Raw genomic sequence first — 24,679 nt, 5'->3', positions numbered from 1 at the left:
ACTTTCTGTGGGTTTTATTAATATTTAACATTTGAGAAGTATTCACAAGAGCTTGTGTCTAATTACCACATTGGATCCATTTGGAACACAGGTTCTTTGTTCCATTTCCTGAAAAGTAATGGTTTTGGACAAGCGGTAAAGGGTTTCCACCCGACAACAACAATTATGGTCAGTGAATTAACTATTGGAGCCACCAGGCACCCTTCTTTTTATTTATTTTTAATTACTGTTTTTAACAAGCTACTGTAGCTCCTCCGCAGCCAATTCTGCTTTTGCTTGAATGATCAATAATTCAGACCCATCCGAGGCAGAAGCTGCAGAGACATGTGCTAGACAGTGCAGGACTCTGAGGATCAAAGTACAGTGTGGCCGTACAATCATCTTTCTAGTGCGCTCGTGTGTGTGTGTGTGTATGTGTGCATGTGAGCAAGTATGCCTGTGGGTGAAGTTAATTATGGGACATGTGCATAAAAAGTACTCAAAGTTTTCAAAATGTTCCAAAATTCTCTGAATAGCTGATGTATCAGGCCTCAACTGATTAATGCAACTTTTTAATAATCATCTAAATCTGAAAAGTTTGCAGTAATAAAGTTTTCAAATAATTGTAGTAAAAGTAAAAAGTACAATATTTGCCTCTCAGATGTAGTGGTATAAATGATCGAACAATGTAAATGCTCAGGTAAATTCTACTTAAGTACAGTACTTGAGTAAATGTACTTAGTTACTTGTTTACACCACTGGCTGTACTGTAGGTCATACTGCAACTTGAACTCCAAACCGGGGAGCTGAGCCTGCTTTCCTCTGATCACCGTGGATACAGCAAGCAGATGTACACCATGGGTTGGAGATATCAGTGATGGGAAGGGAGATACAGCTGTGGGGCTTCTGTTAGCTTGGCGCTATGCTTGTTTACTAGCCCCAGGCAGAGATTGAAGAGATTATATGGATGCAAACATGACCTCTTGTCATGCATGCAAACACATAACACACGGATGAATATAAGCAGTAAGCTAAACACACTTACATGTACTCATATAGACATACACACGCACACTGGTGCTCATGTACGCACAAGTGCGCATGTACATATCCCCCAAACTTCGCCCACAGGCATACTTGCACCCATATGTGCGCGTGCACTGGAAAGATAATAATCCGAGGCACATTGAGGCTGTGGCACTTTCTTAACAGATTGCACTTACCTCCAGCACTTTTTCTTGATAATGTTCCCCAGGATTATCTCCGCTCTGTGAAAGAACAAAGGAGATTACATCTCAGGCTGTCCTTTCAGGGCGAGGAGAAGATTGCATGCTCCTTAACCGCTGTGGATCTACACCATGAATAACCCACTAAAAACCTCCACATAATCAAATAAAAAAAGAATGAATGACTTGTCTCATCTGTAATGCATGAGTTTCACTCTTTAACCTCGAAATTAACATTCACCTCCAGGGCAGGAATTTCATGGAGTTCATGAAAGCTAAGACCGCCGTTGCCCCTCAAAAAAATGATATGACCTAAATGATTCACCAACCACACTGCCACAAATGATTGTACCATTTTCTCCTCTGCCTCTTCCTGTCAATATGTCCCCCTTACTGTGGTGTAATCTAATGTGAATGTGAGTGACGTCACAGGGTTCACAGTTCATTACTGACGTATAACCCAGGAAGTGTCTGTATTGTTTGTATCATGCCCACAGGAAGCTAATAAAGCGGTGCTATTAAGACCAGTCATGTTCCCTCGTTCTTGTAGATATTATCAAGAAGAACCGCAACACAACACTTACTACTCATGCCCATCTTTAAATGAGTCCAGTGACTCTGATTAGTCCTGGGCTGAGCATGTGTGAACTTTTGACTCATTGATAATTTGTAAATACATCCTTCCTACAGTAGGCTATATTAAAATTGGCTAATTAGTCTAGTTTAGTCTAGCGGTTCGGATATACAGTTGTCCAGAACCGCCAATCCAACCAATATGTCCATGTATGGGCATTCCAATATGGGCATACACTGATGACATCAGGGATCTCCATAAATGGCCATGAAAGGGACAAGGACTGACAGATACAGATATCTTCATTATGGGCATAAAAGGGACACAGGTAGATGGGTACAACGGGTCGGGTACTCTGACAAACCCCCAGGTGTAGGTGTAAAGGCCGCGTAGTGGCCCGAACCTCTAGTGTATCTAAAAATAATAATGAATTAAATTACATTTTCATCTTAAAATAATTGTTTTGTTTGATGGACTTCCTGCACTGGCGTTTGGCTTTTGTGCCCTCAAAAAATGTACAACACCAAAGGCCAAGTGGCCTTGCCCCTAAAATGATGGAATTCCAGGCCTGTTCACCACCATCACACAAACCAAGACGTCATCATTCAATATGACGTGAAAAAGTGTGCAACGAGGCACAAAACCATGTGACCTGCCCGGGTGAATTAGGAGTGTGAAAATGGAGTGTGAAATGGTGAATCGAGCCACGGCCAGCGCTCGATTCACTTGTGTCTTCAGGTGAGTTACAGTAGTTTATGTAGCTCTGGTTTGGGGCTGAATAATGAGCAGCAGTGTTGTGGTCATCTCCTGGGACCGAGGCCCAGCGGATCAGCGGATCAGCCCAGTGCTGCTCCAGGGTCAGATGAGATTAGATGTTAGAGAACAGACGGGAGGCATTACTCACTTTCCCCTGGAGTAGACCTCCGCGGTGTCGAAGAGGTTGACCCCGCTCTCGTAGGCAATCGTCATCAGCTGCTCTGCCACCTGACAAAGAAGGAGGAGGTTTTATGCTACAGTACATACAGGCAAAGGTTTTATGCTACAGTACGTGCAGAAAGGTCACATATTCACATCCCCACAATTTCTTTAAACGCCTGACTGACTCGGATTCGAGTCCTGATCCCGATGACCTTTGCTGCGTGTCACCCCCCATCTCTCTCCCCATTTCCTGTCAGTCTACTATTCATGTATCAATAAAGACAGAAAAAGCCAAAAATATCTTTAAAAAGTGAAGAAAAAAGCGAACGTCCCACACTCGATAAACTGCTCTCCTGTCTTTTTTATTTATTTAACCAAAAGTGAACAACGTTTCGCCCATGTACAATAGGGCTTCATCAGGTTTAACCCAGGTTACACCTGATGATGCCCTAGCATTATCGTGTGCAGACATTACATTTTTTCCTCACAGAGCATGTTTCATACACGGTTGCATATAAAGCCACTGAGTGTACCTCAGTGCCTGACTGTACCTCGTGCTGTTAACATTTCTGTCTAATAAATTATTCAATAAATCAATCAATTGACCAATACTCACAAAGATATGAAGGAATGTGAATGAAAACCGTGAAGGCGTTTACAGCTATGGTGGCCACTTTGCGCTTATGTCATACTGGGGAGGTAAGATTAGGTCTTCAACCTAGTTATTGTGCCTGTAATTTATTTAAAGTTATTCATGGAGGGTATTGTTTGTCTGTCTCTATGTGTCTTCAGGCAATGTGCTGGGATGACAGTGACAAGCTGTTCCTTGATGACAATGGGTGGCACCTTGAAGGTGAGAGTAAAGGTCTTCTCACACGGGGGTTGATTGACACGCCTAGTAATTCACTTTGGATGAGATAGGAGCGGACATATAGGGAGGCACGGGCAATGTGTCTGTCACGTGCTTGTCTGAGGCACACACCTGCCCGCGACCACCAGTTGAGTTGAAGAGTGTTGAACTTTTTTCTACACAACGCGTAGAAACGCGTCTATTGACGAGGAGCTCCACATCCAAGTGAGTACGCAGGTCGCAGGCATTGTGTCCTGACCTACTGTAGGAACCACTTATCCTGGGAAAAATCGAACACCACGGAAACCAACCGCCCGCTGTGATCACTATGGTTTTCATTTTTCAATCAGCTGGCGATGCAAAATGAACCATAGTCATGATTAAAAAATTGCTACTATAGTTACAAAATAGCATCAAATGGGAGTTGAGGATGGGAATGAGAGGTCTTTCTGGCATCAAATAATGTTAATTCTTAGATATGGCGGTTTCATTTGATAGTCTTAAACCATGAAATAACGTGCATGCTTGAGTATTGTTCACAGCGATTGTTAAATTATTATTACTATTATTTTAATTTTTCATCATTCAGTGTCTTACCTCGTCCGAAATCTGACTTCCAAAGGTCACCCAGGTGCCTGTTGGGGGAGATGTCAAAGTCACACCACATGGAACATACTGGACCTTCAAATTGTACTCTCTCCCATCCACTCGCACCCCCACCGTGCCTAACAGAGCCAAGTTAGCCATGCATTAATGATGACTCATTTTAGCATGGGCACACGGCACAGCGCCCATTCCCCTACAACCATAGCCAAATGTCAGAGTTGAACGTTGGCAGGGAAGTTGCCCGAGGCTCAGAGAAAGCATTATCATAATCTTTTATCCCCCTTTCAGTCTAAGTCCTCCGAGGCCTGAACTCACTGATCATTGCTTTAAAGCAAACCCTAGGCAGAACCAAGCTAGGGCATTTTGAGAATAAATCTGGATGTGACTGACACTTCTGTCGTTCATGTTGCTTTTCATGCAGAGGTCATTATGTGTGTGTGTGTGTGTGTGTGTGTGTGTGTGTGTGTGTGTGTGTGTGTGTGTGTGTGTGTGTGTGTGTGTGTGTGTGTGTGTGGGGGGGTGTGTGTGTGGGGGGGTGTGCGTGCGTGCGTGCGTGTGCCCGAGTGCCTGAGTTGGTGTGGTATCATCAGCGTGTTTAATAGTGAAGGCAAAGCAATGGCCTATTTATTCTTCCTGTCCTCCACAGAGATCCAGAGTTAGTGTTTTTAATCCTGTTATCCCACAAATTACCTCCCAGTGGTCCTTTCAACAATTCAGAATTAATGTACACCTGATACCTCAGCAGCCATTTCTCCAATGGTATTATCTTTGCCAGGAGATCATGTTTTCAACACCTGTGTGTCAAATAGTCAATTACAATGGTCCTGTCCCTCTGGCTTAAGGGATGTACGGGTACTAGACATGTAAATATGCCACCACAAGGCCATGTTAGATTGTCCGTGCACAATCAACCTTAGTCCAAGCTGTCTTAAGTCTGTCTTTACTCTTTATCCCCTATGATGCAGTTTAGAGTGACGACTTTTGGTAACGCATGCACCTACACAATATGGGGGCTGCCTAGTAGTCCAACAGCACATTATAATGCGTGCGTTGGACCAATGGTACTTCGGAACAATGAGCCATCGGACTAATAGCCTGGCACCCACAATATAAATATAGTGCCATCTTGAAATCACAGACATGTACAGTTGCCAAATGTGCATGCTGGATTTGAAAATAACGTTTTGACCAGGACATTTGTACTGAATTTAATGTTAAATATGTATCAATGTGTGTGTCAACCTACATTATTTTTCAGCTTCTTATACAATTGACTGTCAGCTTGTGTAGCCGTAAAATCAATAACATTACAAAGCTTAATTCCTCTTGTGAAGGACTTGTAAAGCGATCGTAGGAGAGCAAAAACCCAACACTTACATTTCAAATCGCAACTTTTGATTGACTGTCTATACAAACATCAAACGTTTATTAGTTGGGAGGGTTGCAATGTATTAAACACTTGTTTGAGGAATTTTATGCTTCATTCGGATAGGTCAGTGTAGACCACAGACATTCGACAGCGGTCGATTCAAACCCGGGTCCTCATGCTCACAAGGAGCATTGGTCTGTCCACTAACTAGCTGACATTGTTTTCCTAATGATGACAACATGCCACACTACTGGTTGCACCGTAATGATGTAATGACATTCAACCCATTGCCTCATGCTTTTTCATACTTGCACACAACCCCAAAACGTTGTCATCGCATGCCCCAGACAGACAGAGAGATGGAGAAAGGCGTGCCTCCTGGTGGAGATTTTGCGCTCCACTGAGCTAGTTCTAGATTTGTTCTGTTCTTCAGCTGACAATGGCACATGTCTTTTCTGTTGGTTCTTGCCTCAAGGCAGTTGGGGCAGAGTGAACAAGTTTTGGTACTTACACATATGGCAGACAAATAAAGTAATACAAAATAAGAAAGAGTGCACGCATGCAAGTAATGCACACACACAAACACACAAAGCCTATTAGATAAATAAATCCTAGGAGAGCCACATGGGCACACAGTTTACTCTCTGGTGTGCGTTAGTTATGCGTGATAATTTAGCAAAGCTGTTTGTTGAATCCAGTACCACTGATTCAATATTAACAAGGGGGCAAGTTTGACAGTTTGTAAATATTTTACTGTAACGCCACCCTCCACACTTTTCAAGATGCACGAGTTGTAGATGGGGATCAAACAATGATGGAATCTGAAATATTCCTTTCCTCCGTTTACACCTCTGTGCACACCACACACACCAAGTACGTCTGGACAAAGTACTCACCACCAGTACTTGAGTCAAATTATAGATACTCCTGGTCAAATATTATTCAACTACAAGTTACAGTTGTTCAGTCACATTTGTACTTGAGTTAAAGTACTGCAGTACTTGCTTTTAAATATACTTAAGTATTCAAAAGTATTCAAAAACTTTACTTACCACTTCACCCATTCTATCTTCATATTAGCCCTCGACTCCTCACTAATGCTCATTATGATATGATACCATTTTTGTCTACTCTATCTGTGTCTCAGAAGAGGGCTGTGGACAGTTCAGAAACCTTCCTACCAGTGACTTCATTGGGGAATCCAAGCTTATAGAAACTGCAGGCTTTCTATTCCTGGAAAGTTAGCATGCTATAATAGAAGCCATTGTTCTCGCATTAATACAAAATTAAATTAAACATTTGATATCTTGTTTGAAGTGACCAGACCTGCCTACCGATGATGTCACTGGTAGGCGGGTTTCTGTATTGTCCACATCCCTCCTCTGAGACACAGTAGACACATTTTTTCCCATATTATATTTATATTATGAACATTAGTGAGGACCAATTATATGAAGATAGGTTGAAAATGGGCGAAGTGGTCTTTTAAAGGGATATTTCACTTTCAAACAAAAACAAAAAAAATATATATATATATTTTAATAAAATTAATGTAAAAGGTTATTGAAAAAACACGGCCCCTCACGTATTAGAAGGACAATATAAATCACCAGAATGACGAACATGTGTTTTCGATGAATCTATCATGGTTAAAATGGAGTTTGAAGTTACAATGGGTTTGTACAGGAAGGGGGCGTGTCTGATAAAATGAATATCTAATGTCTAAATACCGAATCAAGCAACTTAAAAACTGCCTGGGATGCTCACAAAAGCCTGAGCAGACATGTTTGAAAGTGAAATATATCCCTTTAAGTATAGTACTCAAGTAAATGTACTTAGTTACTGTCCACCACTGCCACAGACACACATGCAAGTCAGAAGTGAGAAACCTACGGGGCATTACAGCACCTATAGAGAGATGTGAGTGGAGGCACTTAATGGTTAGTGATTTGACAGTAATTCTACTTAATTGTACTCACCGAGTCCCAAACAGGAGACACGCAGCCCTGATTTCCCCAGGTTCCTGCAAGGAAATGCATGGAAACTTAATATGCTGATTGCATGAACAAAAATGTTAAATGGTCTGCATTTCTACAGCACCTTTATCCAAAGCAGTATTTCCCAAACTATGCATCGGGACCCAATTTTGGATCACGCAACCATGGGTTGTGAGTAAATATCTATAAACATATACGTATATGTTTTACGTTTCCTATATAAATACCAGGCGGAAGGCGTGGCCGAGACAGAACCACTGCCCCAAATTCTTCACATCGGCCTGTTATAGCGCCACCAGGAGGCCGATTTTTGCAAAACACATTTTTGGTTATTACTCCTACGGATTTTGTCCAAACATCACGTAAATCGGTGCACATTATCTCTATAGTCATGTGATCAAGATGGATCTATCCAATTTCTCATATTCCATTCCAATTGGCTATAATTGGCTTCCAAAGTTTGTGGGGGTGGCCGTTTCGCACAAAATGCCACACATCATGAATGCAGCGCCCGATTGCAGAAACTATTTTTTAAATCTCCTCAGGTGTGGCTACAACAGCCCACTTCACGTTTTGGCCTATAACTCTTGAACCGTAGGTTGTGCAACATCTTTTTCCCCTGGATTCCTTGGAATTTATAGGACCTGTTTGTGCCAGATTACATTTTCTGCCATAGTGTGTTTTTTTTCCAGAACACACTTTTTGCTACTAATCCTACAGACTTTTCTCTGGGGTCATGTGATCAAGATGCATGAGTTAGATTTTTCAGATCCCATTCCAAGTGGCTATATGACCACAGTTTGCGGGCCCTGGGTAGGCAACCGGTCCTCGCGGAGACCTGTTCTTTTCTAGTTATTATTTCTAAAGATTTTCAAACATAAAGAAAATAATTAACAGTAAAACAGTTTTCAAAAGAATTTCAGAAATTTAAAAGCAAATAAAAAACTTCCAGAAAAAACTACTGTTGAGAAAATAGAAGATCCACAAGCTCAAAACATTGTGAACTTGCAGATCAGCTATTTCTGATCAGCTATATCTCTCTAGTTTGGGTCCCGGGGAGACACTCAATATCTTCGTCTCGAGTTGAAAAGTTTGGGAATCGCCGATCCAAAGTGCGGCAATAGCTGAGTGGTTAGTGAGCCCGCCCTGGTTGTCCCAGATACGATTCCAGACCAGGCCAGCAATGTGTCGATGTGTGTCCCTGAGCAAGACTCTTGATCCCTAATTGCTTCCCGAGCGCCGCACAGTGGCTGCTCACTGCTCCTAATGACTATAGGATGGGTAATGGACACATTTCACGTATGTGCAAATATACAGTGACAAATAATGAATTACACCTTATTTTACATGAAGCAAGCAGGAGCCAGGGATCAAACTGGGAACCTTCCAGATCCAAGAGAGCTACAAAGTCACGTTGTTTTTCATGCTCCCAATGCCAAAGCTTTTTGTGCCCTTGCACACACTAAAGGTTTAGCTTATCCAGCAAATCCAAATGACATGTTACTTTCAGTGGTGGATAGAACGTGGGGTGGAACTCTAGCGACACAGACGCTACACACAGTATAATGACATTTCTAACATAGTGGAGCCAAAGTAAATATACGATCAAGAGTTAAAGAAAATCAATTGTAATTGTGGCACACAGCTCAGTCGCAGCTTTTCTCCTCCTGAGTGAAGCTCCTCATATTTGATTAGGGAGGGAGCGCATTCAATGTGAGGGTCACCTTTTGTTTTGCTGTACCAATCATGAATCAGAATTGTGAAATTACTGTCACAGGAAAGTTGACTTTAGCTCATCCATCACAGCCTCTGAATGGATTCTACCAGCCTCAGAATGCAAGGAGGGCCTCCAAAAGTCCTCTACAGACTCCCGAGAACATTTGGCTCATTTCTTGACGGGGGCAAAATCCTATTAACAGCGTGTTCTGTACTGGGAAGTTCAGCGCCCAACTTTGTTTTTTGGACAAGTGTAATCCCCTGTTTCTCCCATTATTCCTTCAATCCTCTTCAAGAGAGCCTTTAGCATCACCGCAGGAGCAGGAGGAGTGCTGGAGTTATTGTCTGTGCTATTAAACTGGGACAGTGCCATACACGCTCAGCCTTTGAGATTCTTACTTTTTGTGATTCTCCCTTTTGTCTCATGTTGTCTCACACACTTTCATCCTCTCTCTCACTCTCATTCACACGTCCTCTCATCTCTTTCCATCCTCCACACACAGCCCTGTGCTCATTAATTCCGCACTGTCGCTGTCGTCACCGCTGAGTATAGCTCTTTGCCAATTTATTCCACTCAAATGAAATTCTCAATTTTCACACACAGATTAGGATAAGCTGTAAAACGGTCAACTCTCGGAGGACTATGGTATAAAACTAGAAGTTCTAAAAACGAAATGAGTTTTGTGTTTTTTATTTCATTTATTTGTGCTTCACTGATTGGACAACAGTACCAAAGGGAGGGATGCAAGCAACACGAGGGTCTCTGCGGGACTGTTGCACAATGATGTTGTTTTTTTTAAAGTCTAACGACAACAATAATGAGAACACACTGCACGCCCTTCTCCGGCTATAGCTGAAGAAGGGAGCACAGTGTGGGTGCTCTGGTGTCTCTTCCATGACTGCTTGAGTCAATGAAAAGAAATTAGCATTGACAGGAAGACAGATAGGTGATGTCCCACAACATATCAGTGCATGTGGAGCTGGGTGCATCAGGCAGACAGATAGATGATGATGTCCCACGTCATATCGGCGCACGTGGCGCTGTGTGGAAGACATCAGGACATCAGGAAGACAGATGATGTCTCGCATCATATCGGTGCATGTGGAGCTGTGTGTGGAAGACATCAAGACATCAGGAAGACAGATGATGTCTTGCATCATATCGGTGCGTGTGGAGCTGTGTGGAAGACATCAGGACATCAGGAAGACAGATAGATGATGTCTCAGAGCATATCAGTGCATGTGGAGCTGTGTGCATCAGCAAGGCGAGAGCAGAAGTCACGTCTACCAGAGGAAAAAAAAGAAACAATTGGAGGAGAGACTACTGTGAAATTGAGACATATTTGTCCTGTAGAAAGACCAAGGTCTGTGCTGCACACAACTGCAGCACACATATACGTGCACTCGTGCACACACAGGCACACATGAACACACGCAAAATAATATGTCCTAATACATGCTCCTTGACACAAAAACCAGGGCCAAATTTATCCGCGGTGTGTTGTAGAAGCTCTATATTGCAGAGTATAACAAATGGGACAATAAAAATGCCAACAGTGCTTTTCTTACATGATTAATGACCCATGCCAGCCAAAATGCAGCCAGCCTAATCCACACGAGTGCTATCTCACAGTGCCAGTGCAGTTTGGCTGGCCAACAAGGGACTGTGCCATCACTCATCAAACCAGTGGCTTAAATCTTCCGATCGATACCTGATCGATTATGATGATTATTTGTCTTCTTCTCAAACAAGGATTTCTAAAGTTGTGGAATATAACCACATGGACCCTGAGTCCCTATTTTTGGCAAACTTTAACATTATATAACTTTTATACATTATACTTTTTTTTAAATATTTTTTATAATTTTATTTTTCTGAAATTGTGAAAAGAGACGATCAACAAACTCACAACGCATCACGATGCAATGCTTTGTGAGCTTGTAGATCGGCTATTTGTGTTACTTATTATCAAGTCATTATATAGGGCTTAAGTTGTTAATGTCAGGATACAACTAAGATGACAGATCTCTGCAGCCTATGATGTTGGATGAGAGGAGGGTGGAAATTATGTATTCCACTTCTCTGATGAATTATGGAGCCGCTAGACGGGGTCGTTGAGTTGTACAAGTGAGGAGGTTGTAGTTTAGAATTTTAATAGTGACCATCATCTGCACCAGACTGTGAAACTTTATGAGTGTGTAAGGTGTGTGCCTGTGAGGCATTATAGACTTGTGATTAGAGCTCTTGACGCACGCACGCACGCACACACACACACACACACACGGGGGTCAATTTGTAACTGTCAGAGTTAAATGAACTAGCAGATCCACAGCTGTGAGCTTGTAATCTTAAAAGAGAGAATTTGGGCATGTCATCCTTCAATGAATTCACAAAACCTGTGTCTGTGTGTCTGACTGTCCCGGGCACAACTCAGACGGCATCCGACCGGTCTCAAACTTGTTGTTGATGTGTGTGTGTGTGTCTCTCATATGACCTGGAGTTGAGCCCCACCGAATGGTATTTGATCGGACGAACGGTTTACGAGAAAAGAATCGCAAATATCTGTATCTGTCTGACAGCGGGGCTTAGGAGGACGCACTGATACTCCGGTGCCGTGTATCAGAGTAGCCTACACTATGAGCACAAGGGAATGAGTTGGGTGAGATGCTGGCGGCGCTTCTGAGTGTCAACGACAAAAGCATAGCTGACGCACGGATCAGAAACAGACCACGACTGCAGTAATTATAATTCTTTTGTCAAAAATAATAATCATTGATGTCATATATGCCCCAATGTCAAACAGCAATTACAACGACTACATCAGATAAAGAAATATTACAAAAAAATATGATGTATTCCCGAGTTGCACCATTCCCAATTCGCGTAGGCTTGCACCCTGAAGGGCGCCGGTCTAGTTTCTATAGTGACAGATAATTATACCCAATTATTGGTGCATAACAAGACCCAGTGCCTCCAGAGGCATCGGTTACCTATGCAAAGGCTACTGCAGCTTTTGGCAATTCCTTATCCAGTCTAGGCAGCTTGCTGTAATTCACTAATAGAGCCACAGGAGTTAACTGTAGGGCCAGCCTCAAGGTTCAAGCAGCTAAGGAAATGAAAAGGTTCATGAAATTAGAACAAATCACTGCAACGGATGTATCTCTCTGTCTCTCTCTCTTTCCCCCCTACACAGTCGAGGCAGATGGCTGCCCACCCTAGAGCCTGGTTCTACACGAGGTTTCTTCCAAATGCTTGTTCTATATCTAGTGTCTTGAGACAACTTGTCGTGAAATGGCACTATAATGAAATGAAATGTAACTGAATTGGAAAATTGCATAGCATATGTGCATGTGTGTGCATGCGGATTTGTGTGTTTGAGTGCATATTTGTGTTTGAGAATGACACGAGAGAGAGAGAGAGAGAGAGAGAGAGAGAGAGAGAGAGAGAGAGAGAGAGAGAGAGAGAGAGAGAGAGAGAGAGAGAGAGAGAGAGAGAGAGAGAGAGAGAGAGAGAGAGAGAGAGAGAGAGAGAGAGAGAGAGAGTGTGTGTGTGTGTGTGAGTGTGAGTGTGAGTGCGTGCGTGCGTGCGTGCGTGCGTGCGTGCGTGCGTTGCCTGTGTGTGTCCAAGAAATAATGGACAAAGGACAGGCTAAAATAGAGTCTTTGCATATAAAAAAGTATGTAAGCAAATGCAAGACATTGCCTCATGCTTGAATGGCACCCAAATTCAGCCTTGAAGTAAAATGACAAATGAGTCATCAACCTGTCATCACTTATGAGCATCCCATGTGCTGCTATGTACAGCTTCTTTTATTCTTAGTTTCTTGTTTCATCATCATTTCTCAAGTAGAAAAATCTAATCTTTCACATTTGATGTCATGTTGATGTCTTATTTTTAGAATTTCCTGGATATAACTTTTAGGATTCTCAAATCAATCATTTTAAATTAGTGTTTGAATTTGAATTGAGATTTAATTTGAGTTTATATTGTATTATTTTTGGTCTAACTACAGTAGTTAGACCCGGCAGGCGAATGCTATTAACTTACTGGTAGGATATAAAACCTTTAAAGTCCCGAGCTAAGTGCGCTCTACTGACAGCAGTTTAAAGAATCAAGGACGGGTGCAGACCCAAAGCAAACAGTCTTAAGAAACAGTCAGAACTCACAATAGTTTGACAAGTCTGTCAAATGGACTCATTTCGGCTCCTCAGGCCTTCATCAGCATTGATGAATTAAGGCCTGAGGAACCAAAACGCATCCGTTTGTCACACTGCTGCTGATGTAAATACTTTTGTAAGTGGGGACGGTTTATTAAGAAGGATATACAACCAACAGTGCAAATTCTGCAGTTCTCATTTAATATGAGAACTGACTAATACCAAAACATCACGTGTGGTGGCTGGGATGAAGGTATACGGCTACCGCTGTACCACTGGTGGCAACCATGCCATGGTTAATCAATCATTCAGTGGAAGGGGAAGTCTTATCATAGGACCTATGTGGGAGGACAGGAAATACTCAAGAATGGATGAAAATTAATCACTTTGACAAGCAGATGACGAGATTAGCTGTGAAATAAAAGCTGAGGAGTTGCAGGGGAAGGAATCCTCTGGAAGTGTTCCTGACACATATGCACGCACACACGCACGCACGCACGCACGCACGCACGCACGCACGCACGCACGCACACACGCACGCACGCACGCACGCACGCACATGCACAGATACACGCTCACAGGCGTGCATTGAAAGGAACAAGTGAATGAAAGGCAGATAGCGAGACAGACAGAGAATATTGGCAAGAGGTCTTTAGAGGTGCAGAGCAGAGAGAATCCAAACCCCAGTGGTCTAAGCAGATTAAACACCCAAGACAAAAAAGTCTTGATGACAGAATGAGAAATGTGAAATGACAGCTGCTGTGTGTGTGTGCTCAATTCCTAGAGGCTGCTTTTTGCATGACTGTTCTGAATTCATTTGTATGCAACCATACAAAACCCACACCGTAATAAGGGACACTATAGACAGAACAACAATAAATGACCCAGAAAATTAACATATTGTAAAATGCACATGGCAAATAATGATACCTGCACAAAACAAGACTAAAAGCCCCACTACATTTTCAGAATATATTTTGTGCAATGGAAAATGTGGGCCAAAGGGTGGTGCTAGGGGTGCCATGGAGTCACCGGAATTAGTAGGGTTCATCCTCCAGGGAGTTTTCGACATATCCTGAGTGGAACCAAAGTGTTGAACTGAATAACATCACTATCCTTGGAGCCTCTCTAGCAAGGCTAAAAATAAATCAAAAAACACTAATTGTGTTAAGCATTGTAAGAAAGCCAAGAAGCGTCATCTGGTGAATACGGTTGTTTTATTTGGGCACATGGGCACAATTATGCTTGTGAAGCGTTCTGGAAGGCTATTTGAATAATAATAATAGTGAACTATCCTTGGATCTGGATTTTGGCTGCTTACTGCACAAAAGTAAAGAAAGAAAAAAGTGAGTGTTGGTCAAATCACAGATGGAATATTGGTGTATTTTTAGGTAGAGACAGATGGTGGAAAAGCACACCTGAAACCCCATGGGTTGGTCCTGTTTTGGGAACAACATGTGGACAGACCTGTGGTGCTGTACATTGATTCAGTATGCTGTCAAATTGGAGATGATGTTTTATGTTTGCAGTGCAGCCCAGTGGGATCTAATGCACCAGGACTTGTCACAGAGGATCAAGATGAACTTCCTCTAGGAGGTATATATCAATTCAGGGCAATGGTTTCTAACACTTTTGTTCAAGATTGTAACTGCTTTATTACATGTTTTAGGTTTTTTTTGTGATTTCTGAGTCTTCTGATTCATGTAATGTAATTATTGCTGTATATGAATGAATGATGACTCTATTGTGTTTTGTATTGTATCTCGGCTACATTGAAAATGAGGGCCTGCCCCTCAACTGCACTCCGAGCTTATATGCCTCTTTAAATTTGATTAACCACTTAAGCCTGATTTATAATAGCTGATCCACAAGCTCACAAACACGTCGCAATGCAATGGGTTGTGAGCTTATGAATTGGCTACTTTCAGAAATAAATTTCACCTACTGTATAATGACATGCCTGAAATAGGGATGCAAGGATGAAAGTGGTCTGCCTTGCTGAATCATTTTCTCCTCACATTCAATGCACATCACAATATTCCATTTCAGTTTTATCACTCTCAGTAAGTGGTCCTCTCTTCTGACCATTAAATCAGCTGAATGAGAGAAGCCAAAATTGCATCCCCAAAGTGGTGCGATTATACAACATGCATTTACAAGGAAGACTTCACTGAGTGCACTCCAACAAAAGTTCTGGCGTAACTTGCTTGAACTTGGTGTTTGTTTATCCGATGAATTGTGGCCAGGTTCCTGTTTTGCTGTTTGGGCTTAGCGGAGCCCCCTGCTCCGGGGCTCCTGGAATGTTGCACCTGGGTGTACATTATTAGATCCATGCATCACGGCAGCCTTGCCACCTGACAGACTCGTAACTGTAGTAAATGGTGTGGGGCGCACAGATCCATTTCATGGAGGGGAGATGAAGGCTTTCCATGTGTAATAGGAAAAGTGGGAAATGACAATAAATCAGAGGGCCGTTGGACGGACGGACGGACGGACGGACGGACGGACGGACGGACGGACGGACGCAACGCACGCGCGCGCGCGCGCGCGCACGCACGCACGCACGCACGCACACACACACACACACACACACACACACACACACACACACACACACACACACACACACACACACACACACACACACACACACACACACACACACACACACACACACACACACACACACACACACACACACACACACACACACACAGAAAGTGACAGCTATGATAATATTGATTTACGCTTCAGAGTGCCAGCAGCAGCATGACTGTAGGCCGACAGACGACCAAGGCACATCAGTCCCCATCTGGCTGTCAAAACACACTGGCTCCTGTGGACAGCTTAATGTTCCTCTAATGCTGGTGAGAATGCTCACTGAATCATGCTTGTTAACGGCTATCATTTACCCTGTACAACAACATTTATACACTGCATACTTACACTTAGTTACACAGTACACTGATACTTGCGATCACGAAAAATGGAGATTGCACTGGTGACTCAGAACGATTAAGAAAGAGCCTTTTTCCGGGATGGAGGGGCGGGGGCATACCTGCTGCTATGTGCATGCACCTTATGTTTAACCTCATGTACATGCTGTACCAGATGGATATGTTTTGTGTATAGTTACATTTTTCTTTATAGCTAATGGCTATAATGGCCTATAATGGTTTAAGACGGTGACTTTGTGTTTATACCAGAAGAGCATGTGCTGCTTGAAACATCACTCCTCTGATTAGTGGAAGTATTCGCCTAAGGGAAGAAAATCGTTTTAGGGCGTTTGATTAAAAACAAGAAGTTAGGATAAGAGGTTCATTCACAAACATGAGAATGACAGTCGCTCTGGGGCTGTTTCTGCCAAATCCAATAAATGGAGCTGTAATGTAATTGTATACACTTGTTTGCTGTATGAAATGCGTTGTGACTGGGGGAAATATCTGGATATTGTTTGGATTGGTTAAGATCCCCATTAGCTATCGTTGCTACTGTATGACTTATTATTTACTGTAATGACAGTAAATACTGTTACTGTATGACTGTTATTAGATACTTTAACGAGTAATGACAGTACTGTCTGTTACTGTATGACTGTTATTAGATACTGTAACGAGTAATGACAGTACTGTCTGTTACTGTATGACTGTTATTAGATACTGTAACGAGTAATGACAGTACTGTCTGTTACTGTATAACTGTTTTAGTTACTGTAATGACACCATTACTGTGTTAATTATGTGATGTGGTGTGTGGAAAAGACTAAACATGAAATAAAAACAAGCTTGACACTAACAAAGTGGAAACATGTTAAGAGGTAGAGGTATATTGGATACTCACTGGGAACTGAGGCCCCATGATCTTTAAGTATTGCTTTAAGGTTGACTAGCTTCTAAAGCAGCATTTATTTGTGTGGTTGCAGGGGCAACAGGCTGGGCAACCTATATGTACTTGTCCCACTTTATTTATTCTTTCTAGATAAACTTTATTTTGTCCCACTACTCCTCCCACACTTTTCATCGGGAATCGTGTGCATCCATTTTGCTAAGAGATACGTTGAATAGTTTAATTGATATTAATTTATTAGTGAATTAATTTTCCCGATTGACTTATAATGGGAAATGCGAAAACTCCCATTCAAGTATTTTTCTCTCGGAAACCGTAAGGGCTAAGGATACACCACTTGGAGGGGAGGTTCATAGTCCAGTGCCCTAATTTTGAAAAAATAATTACACCTTCCAGCGTATTACTCGATTCCCGGCGGTCGCAACCTGGGACTCGCGACACTTGCAATTTCCCAGAATTGCAAATATTCTAGTTTATTTTATTTTCCTTCCTTTGGCTAGAAGCCGAAGAAAAAAAAAGACACTTGTTACACCGCCGAGTAGGTCTGCCAGAGTAGAACACGTCCAATTTTCTCTCTCTCTCTCTCTCTCTCTCTCTCTCTCTCTCTCTCTCTCTCTCTCTCTCTCTCTCTCTCTCTCTCTCTCTCTCTCTCTCTCTCTCTCTCTCTCTCTCTCTCTCTCTCTCTCTCTCTCTCTCTCTCTCTCTCTCTCTCTCTCTCTCTCTCTCTCTCGCCCCTTGTCCACACATGTTTAAGGCGGGAATGTTGCCCCTTCATTCTGCCTGGCTGCTCTTTATAAAAAGTGGAACATTGTTGTGACGCCTTTGACCTGGCAGCGGAGGCAGTCATAGAGCCTAATTGACATCTGTTTAAACGGCTCAGCCCTCAAGGCAGGACAGGGTTGGATAAGGTTGGCGCAACATTCTACCTCGTCCCGGGAAATAAAACCATTAAATAAATGCATAGGCTACAACTGTAAATGTATAGAATACACCACCAACAACAGCTGTTAAACTGCATAGTGTAACACAAGGCTGTTGTTTTCTTCACGCCTCTGATTGCTGAACGCCGGCATGTCATGACTCATGTAAAAGCACACACGGAGGCGGCTTTGTTTGGTTCGTTACGCCTCTAATGCGGGATCTCTCCTTCTCTCTGTTGACCCATGATAAGGTGCTATGCAACAAACCAACAGAAGGGATTTTAACATGCCCATATATGCAGTGCAGCGCTGAACTAACCAAGCGGAACTTTGCCTAAGAGCTTTATACTTTGTTTCATGACGAACAGCGAAAATAGCCAATCTTACAAGCTCAAAGCATTGTGAGCTTGTAGATTTATATAAAAAAAAAAAAAGTTTTCTCCCCAATTCAGTCGTTATGTCAATTGATTCCTCCCCACACACATTTCTGTGTGTTTTCACTCCTGTTGTATCCTACTGGCTCACCTGCCAGTGAGGAACCCCCACCGGGAGGACGTAGAGCCCAACACTACCCGCAGACAGGTGCCGTCCCAGCCCTTAAGTGTGCGTATAGTGACAAATATCACCCTCCCCACCCGATTTCCCTCCCCGGAACACGGGCCAATTGCGTTCGTATAGACGCTCGACAAAGCCAGATGCGCCGCGGTGGATTCAAAGCCACATGACTCCGCTGTGGTGAGAAGAAAAAGAAAAGGAAGAAGAAGGAAAGATACTTGCATAAAGCCAACTAAGTATCTGGAGCCCTATCAACACGGTGTGATTCAGTGATTCCCTTTTGAAATGATATCACAGACAGGAAGAGAGAAAAACAACCAACTCGTACTTAAATTAGAACTTAACTGTTTCCGCATCTCCATGACAACTGTAAATGAAGCTTATGATTGTATTACTAACATCTGTCTTCCAGCTCCGCACACTCTATCTTCTGCCTCAAGATCTACGCCTTCAGATGTTCTCTTCCCTGTGGCTTAGGAACAGCTTTACTGCCACTATCACACAATCTCACACACACACGCACGCATTCACTCATGCACATTCGCACACACACACACACACGCACGCACACGCACACACACACACACACACACACACACACACACACACACACACACACACACACACACACACACACACACACACACACAGACACACACACACACACACACACACACACATACACACACACACACACACGCGGGTGCCCACACATACGCACACACACGCGCACGCGTGCCCACACATACGCACAGTCGCCCACACACACACACACACACACACACACACACACACACACACACACACACACACACACACACACACACACACACACACACACACACACACACACACACACACACACACACACACACACACATGCACACTTGCGCACGCATAAATACATTCACAAAGGTTACGCATGCACACAGAAACATGCACAAGCAAAATAACAGCGCTCACTTTTATTTGTGAGGGAAACTCCGACTTGTAAAGATGTCAAAAATATGTACTACTCTGGTGGGATGTTGTCTGTTAAAGTCAAATATCCAGTCAGATCAAGTGTGCAAAGAAGCACAAGACCGAGGGAGAGAGAGGCATACAGTAAAACCAGAAGGTGCTATGGTATCATATAATATTTATGTGATTATGTGCCGAGGAAGAATACTCGAGGATTTACCAGGGCTTTGACAGCTTTACAAAACCACCTCCACCTGTTTACAAGGATCTGAATGGAGAAACAGATCCTTACTTAATTACTTAAAGCCCCTTTCCCTCTGGTATGTAAATCCACTGGTAATGTTCCATATTTAGATACATTTCAGTATGGTTTCCAAGTCAACCACATTACTGAAACCGCCTTACTAAAAGTAAGGATTGCTACTGGCACAAGTAGTGTCTGTCTTCTCCTGCTAGATCTGAGCGGTTCATTTGACATGAATGACCTGAGTATTTTAATTGATAAACTTAAGAAATGTGTAGGTCTCTCTGAGACCTAATGATTTGCACTTTTATCTCCCTGTAGAGAAAATAACGTGTATAGTTAATTATAATGCATGTAGATATGTTTTTAAAGAATTCTGTGAATCTCTGAACAGTAGCATTGTTTTTGTGAAGCAGTTTATACGTAAATTATAACTATTTTGGCAGTGGCCAGCATTAGGCTTTGCTCTAAAAGGACAAAGACATTTTTTAAATCCTCACCAATGAAAAGAAAACTACTGCACAAAAAACAATGGTGTAAGTCAGAGAAAATAAATTGTTTTACATGCATACCGGTAGATTATCAACTACAATGCAACTTTCACAACAGCTTGGCATTTCCTGCTTTAACATAGACAGTGACAGTGATATGTGCAGTGGCAGGTGACATTTTCATTTGGAAAACTAAATAAAAGTTCATCCCAACTACACCCTGGCAAATGTTCTGTTTGTCCCAAATACATACGGTATTTTATCGTTCCCAAATATTGAGTGTTCCGTGCTTTATGCACCTCTCGTGCTAGCACGACTGTAGCCGTTAGAGTCATCTAACGTGGGAACAGACACTGTACGGAACTCCTACATACTGTAAATGAGGCCACTGTGTGAATGACTATCCACTACCATTGCTGGTTATGTTTTGTCTATTGTCTATTTTGTATTGTTATGGATTCCATGTGGAAATGGGATTAATTACTAAAGGGAGCTGCATTGAAAAGAAGATATACAGCATTTTGCATTGAGCTGCTTACTGAGAAATCTACTGTAAGTGCCTCGCTATAGGCATGTACAGTACAGATTGGAGCTATCAGGCTTGTGAACAGATTGAGATTAGCCACTCCAATGTTGTTATGGAAACTAGACTAGGGATGCTGTGACAAGAGGACACTTTTAATACATTTAGAAGATCTGCATCCACTCTGCTCATATTATGCTAATTGCATCCTTTCTGAGAGCTGGCATATCACCACCCCTTTCTCTTTCTTTGTTTACTTTTCTCCTCCTTCACAGAGCACGGTGGCGTCTACTGTGCCTCTCTGGTGAGTTAGCAACAAGGCGCAGGCTGCTATTTTGTTCCTGTGTTCTGGGTTACGAGCCAACTCTGTCAGATGCGATAGCTGTTTGCCTCATTAGAACTCCGAGTCATATAGAACACAACTTGAACGATATCTCCACAATGATGCAGCGATGGAGTTTGTATGCAGGACTAGTACAGAGCGTATCCACCTGTTTCTCCGGCTATTTGGAGCACACTGACCTATCGGCCTAATTATCAATGACATTTATAGGATGGTGGGATCATGGGCTCGTGGTTTCAAAATACCCGCCTCCTGCCTGGAGCACAAAGCCACCCCCTCAACTGCCATTGTGCCACAGCTTCAATGTGCTCACAAAACTCTGCATCGACACTGAATGCTATCAATGCATTGAATGGGAGATTATCATGTTTTGTCAGACCATTGAATGGGCGAGTAGGCGACGAGTAGGCGATATACTGTACTGACCTACCCACGATTTATCAGACCATTCATTGGGCATAATCAGGAGCTACTAACCTACTCGGAGGCGGAGCAGTCCCCACAACAGGATTTACGATTCTGTACCTATCGGTACATAACTCCAATGGCGCTGAGTAGGTTCAATGGTCTGATAGAAGGTGATAATGTCCCATTCAATGCATTGATAGCATCCGAATGGGGTGGCATCGAGCATTGACAACACAGTAATTGCTAAATGAGATCTCTTCAATTACTAAATGTCATCTAATACAGAAAAACGAAGTCACGCACACACATACATTATATGAAAATGTTAAACCTACATGCTTTCTACCTTGTGTTGACATTTAAATGCAATTATATTGCTTCAGAGTTGATATAGTCATTTAAGAATTGCTACAGTGCGATTAGATTATTTGTATAATGCCCGTGAACCATTTAATTATTAGACGTTACAGTTTGATAGCTTATCTAACAATTAAGAATTGTATGTCTTTCTCACATGAAATCCAAACAGGAAAAAACATGCGGTTAACTTTGTGGAAGGAAATTGTGCTACATTCCGACGGCCATTATCTGTGATGCACGCACGCACGCACGCACGCACGCACGCACGCACCTTATGAGTATAATCTATCTTTGGGTCCTAAACATTGTTGCAAAATGTGCCCCCCCTGCAAGGTTTGTCTGGAGCCACCACTGCTTAAATGGTTCACAGAATGCATACAAACAAAAGCGAGGCACACCAGCAGCACACTGTTTTCAGCCAACTATCTCACCACACTGTCGGGAAATCCCAGCAGTACTATACCATTCTGCTGTTCCTCATTGACAGTAATGTCAGTATGATTAACAAAATGCTATTTTCTGGTTGTCTTTGTGTATGTAATAATAAATAAAATGTAACGATCACCCTCAGCACCCTCAGCTGTGATAATCTCTTTCTCTCTCTCTCACACACACACGCACGCACACTCACACGCACACGCACACACAGTATATTCACACAGGAAAGTGGGAATCCTAACCCCATCTACACATATAAGCATTCTTACATACAATCCACAATGGGGTGTTGTCTACATACCGATACTTCATGCCTGTGAGCTTGCCAGTCGACTCCTTCAGATTGTGGTGGTAACGGTGGGTGAAGGAGCCCAAACTTCGCGCGATCAAGGCCACAGTGCGGAAGCGTGCCCGCGCCTTGCTGGCGCTGGAGTTGGGGCTAGTGGCGTTTTGCTTGCTGTGCTCGCCATTGGGGCGAGGTGCCCTCAGCCCCCCCTGGTCCGAGCACGCAAATGACACTTGCATGACTGCCCGGGGGTTAGAGAGAGAGAGAGAGAGAGAGAGAGAGAAAGCAAGAGAGAGAGCGAGAGAGGCTACCAAAGCTGAAAAAGGTTTTGAAACACAGTATTTTGTTTAGTTCTGTGACACAGGGTTGTTTTGTTGTCCTCGGATGCTTCGGCGTCACACTTGTAGTATCTGGCTTTCTGAATCAGTCCGGTCTATATGGTGGAGGTGGTGCAGCTCGACGTAGAGGTCAAGGGTGAGACCAGGGTGTCAGATAGCCGGGGGGGGGGGGGTTCCTGCCGTTTGGTGGAAAGAGGACGCACTGTACATTGACAGCCTTGGGCGGTGTACTACTGAACTCTGGACCGCTGAGATCTGGTCGGCCGGAGGGGGGGGGGGGGGGGGGGATGGATGGTTTTGTGAGCGGCGGCTGGCGAGTAAAGCAGGTGAGGTGGAGGGGATCCCACGCAGCTCTGACGCTACCTGAGAGAGAGAGAGAGAGGATGATGGGACAGGAGGTCCTGCATGAGAGATTAGCTCATCAGCCCCCCCCACCACTCTCGCCTAGAGCTGACAGTGGAACGAATGAGAAATGTGTTTGATTTTTCCTGAATGAATGGATGTGTGTGTGCGTGCGCACGTGTGTGTGTGTGTGTGTGTGTGTGTGTGCGTGTGTGTGTGTGTGTGTGTGTGTGTGTGTGTGTGTGTGTGTGTGTGTGTGTGTGTGTGTGTGTGTGTGTGTGTGTGTGTGTGTGTGTGTGTGTGTGTGTGTGTGTGTGTGTGTGTGTGTGTGTGTGTGTGTGTGTGTGTGTGTGTGTACTGTGTGTGTACTGTGTGTGTGAGACCCATGAAAAATCCCCATGCCATCCAAGGATTAGAGACATTAAAAAGAATCTACGAAACCCATGCTCTGTATCTCTCTCTCTCCCTCCCTCTTCCATCAACTCTTTCCCCCCTCCATCCTCTTGCATCCCTTCTCCAACTCTCCTCTCTTCTCTCTCTCTCTTCACCTTCCCGCCTTCAGCATGTGTCATTTACTTCAGCTTAACGTCCACTGCTTAGAGCTGTGTGCTTCTCCAGCCCTCCTCCTGGCAACATAGAATCAGTATAATTCTCTGTCTGTCTGTCTGTCTGTCTGTCTGTCTGTCTGTCTGTCTGTCTCCTCATCAGTCTGTCTGTCTCCTCTCCCTCTCTCCCTCTATCTGTCTCTTTCACATGAACCTTTTCCCATACATTTCTGGGCTTTGTTCCTAAGACTTGCTTCCCGTCAAAGGTTAGCCACTTGCTTATCTCTCTTTTTAATAGACAGTATATTTGCAAATTATCTGCTTATCTGGTAGCTTTCTTTTCAGGCACCGGAGGTGTGTTGTGGCAGAGGGAGATTTGCGTGTGCATGTGCGTGTGCGTGTGTGCGTGTGTGTGTGTGTGTGTGTGTGTGTGTGTGTGTGTGTGTGTGTGAGAAACTATTCATTGTCCTTCAACTATGGCTAAGCCCTTTCGTCAAACACCTGAAGTGAGTGCGATAACACTGCACAGCACTGCATGTGCACAACTAGACACACACACACACACACACACACACACACACACACACACACACACACACACACACACACACACACACACACACACACACACACACACACACACACACACACACACACACACACACACACACACACACACACACACAC

The 24,679-nt window shown here is 43.3% G+C and overlaps 1 protein-coding gene across 2 annotated transcripts in view; it reads right to left on the bottom strand.

Moving 5' to 3' along the window:
- The window catches only part of kcnab1b (potassium voltage-gated channel subfamily A regulatory beta subunit 1b), a gene marked incomplete at its 5' end in the record, with an annotated part of 69,733 nt that overhangs the window by 21,674 nt on the left and 23,380 nt on the right, over positions 1-24,679 (bottom strand). Inside the window, 5 exons of one of the 2 annotated variants that reach the window (XM_084058536.1) lie at positions 1,203-1,247; positions 2,684-2,763; positions 4,145-4,182; positions 7,502-7,545; positions 22,783-23,006. In XM_084058536.1, coding sequence (XP_083914662.1) covers positions 1,203-1,247; positions 2,684-2,763; positions 4,145-4,182; positions 7,502-7,545; positions 22,783-23,006 — 431 coding nt within the window. Of the gene's footprint in view, positions 1-1,202; positions 1,248-2,683; positions 2,764-4,144; positions 4,183-7,501; positions 7,546-22,782; positions 23,007-24,679 lie in introns of those variants that run through there. The other variant, XM_084058537.1, reaches the window with a different exon arrangement.

The sequence above is a fragment of the Gymnoscopelus microlampas genome (genome assembly GCF_963454915.1).
Source record: "Gymnoscopelus microlampas genome assembly, chromosome: 5".
Taxonomy (NCBI): Eukaryota; Metazoa; Chordata; class Actinopteri; order Myctophiformes; family Myctophidae; genus Gymnoscopelus; species Gymnoscopelus microlampas.
This window is presented reverse-complemented; position numbering and strand designations above follow the sequence as displayed.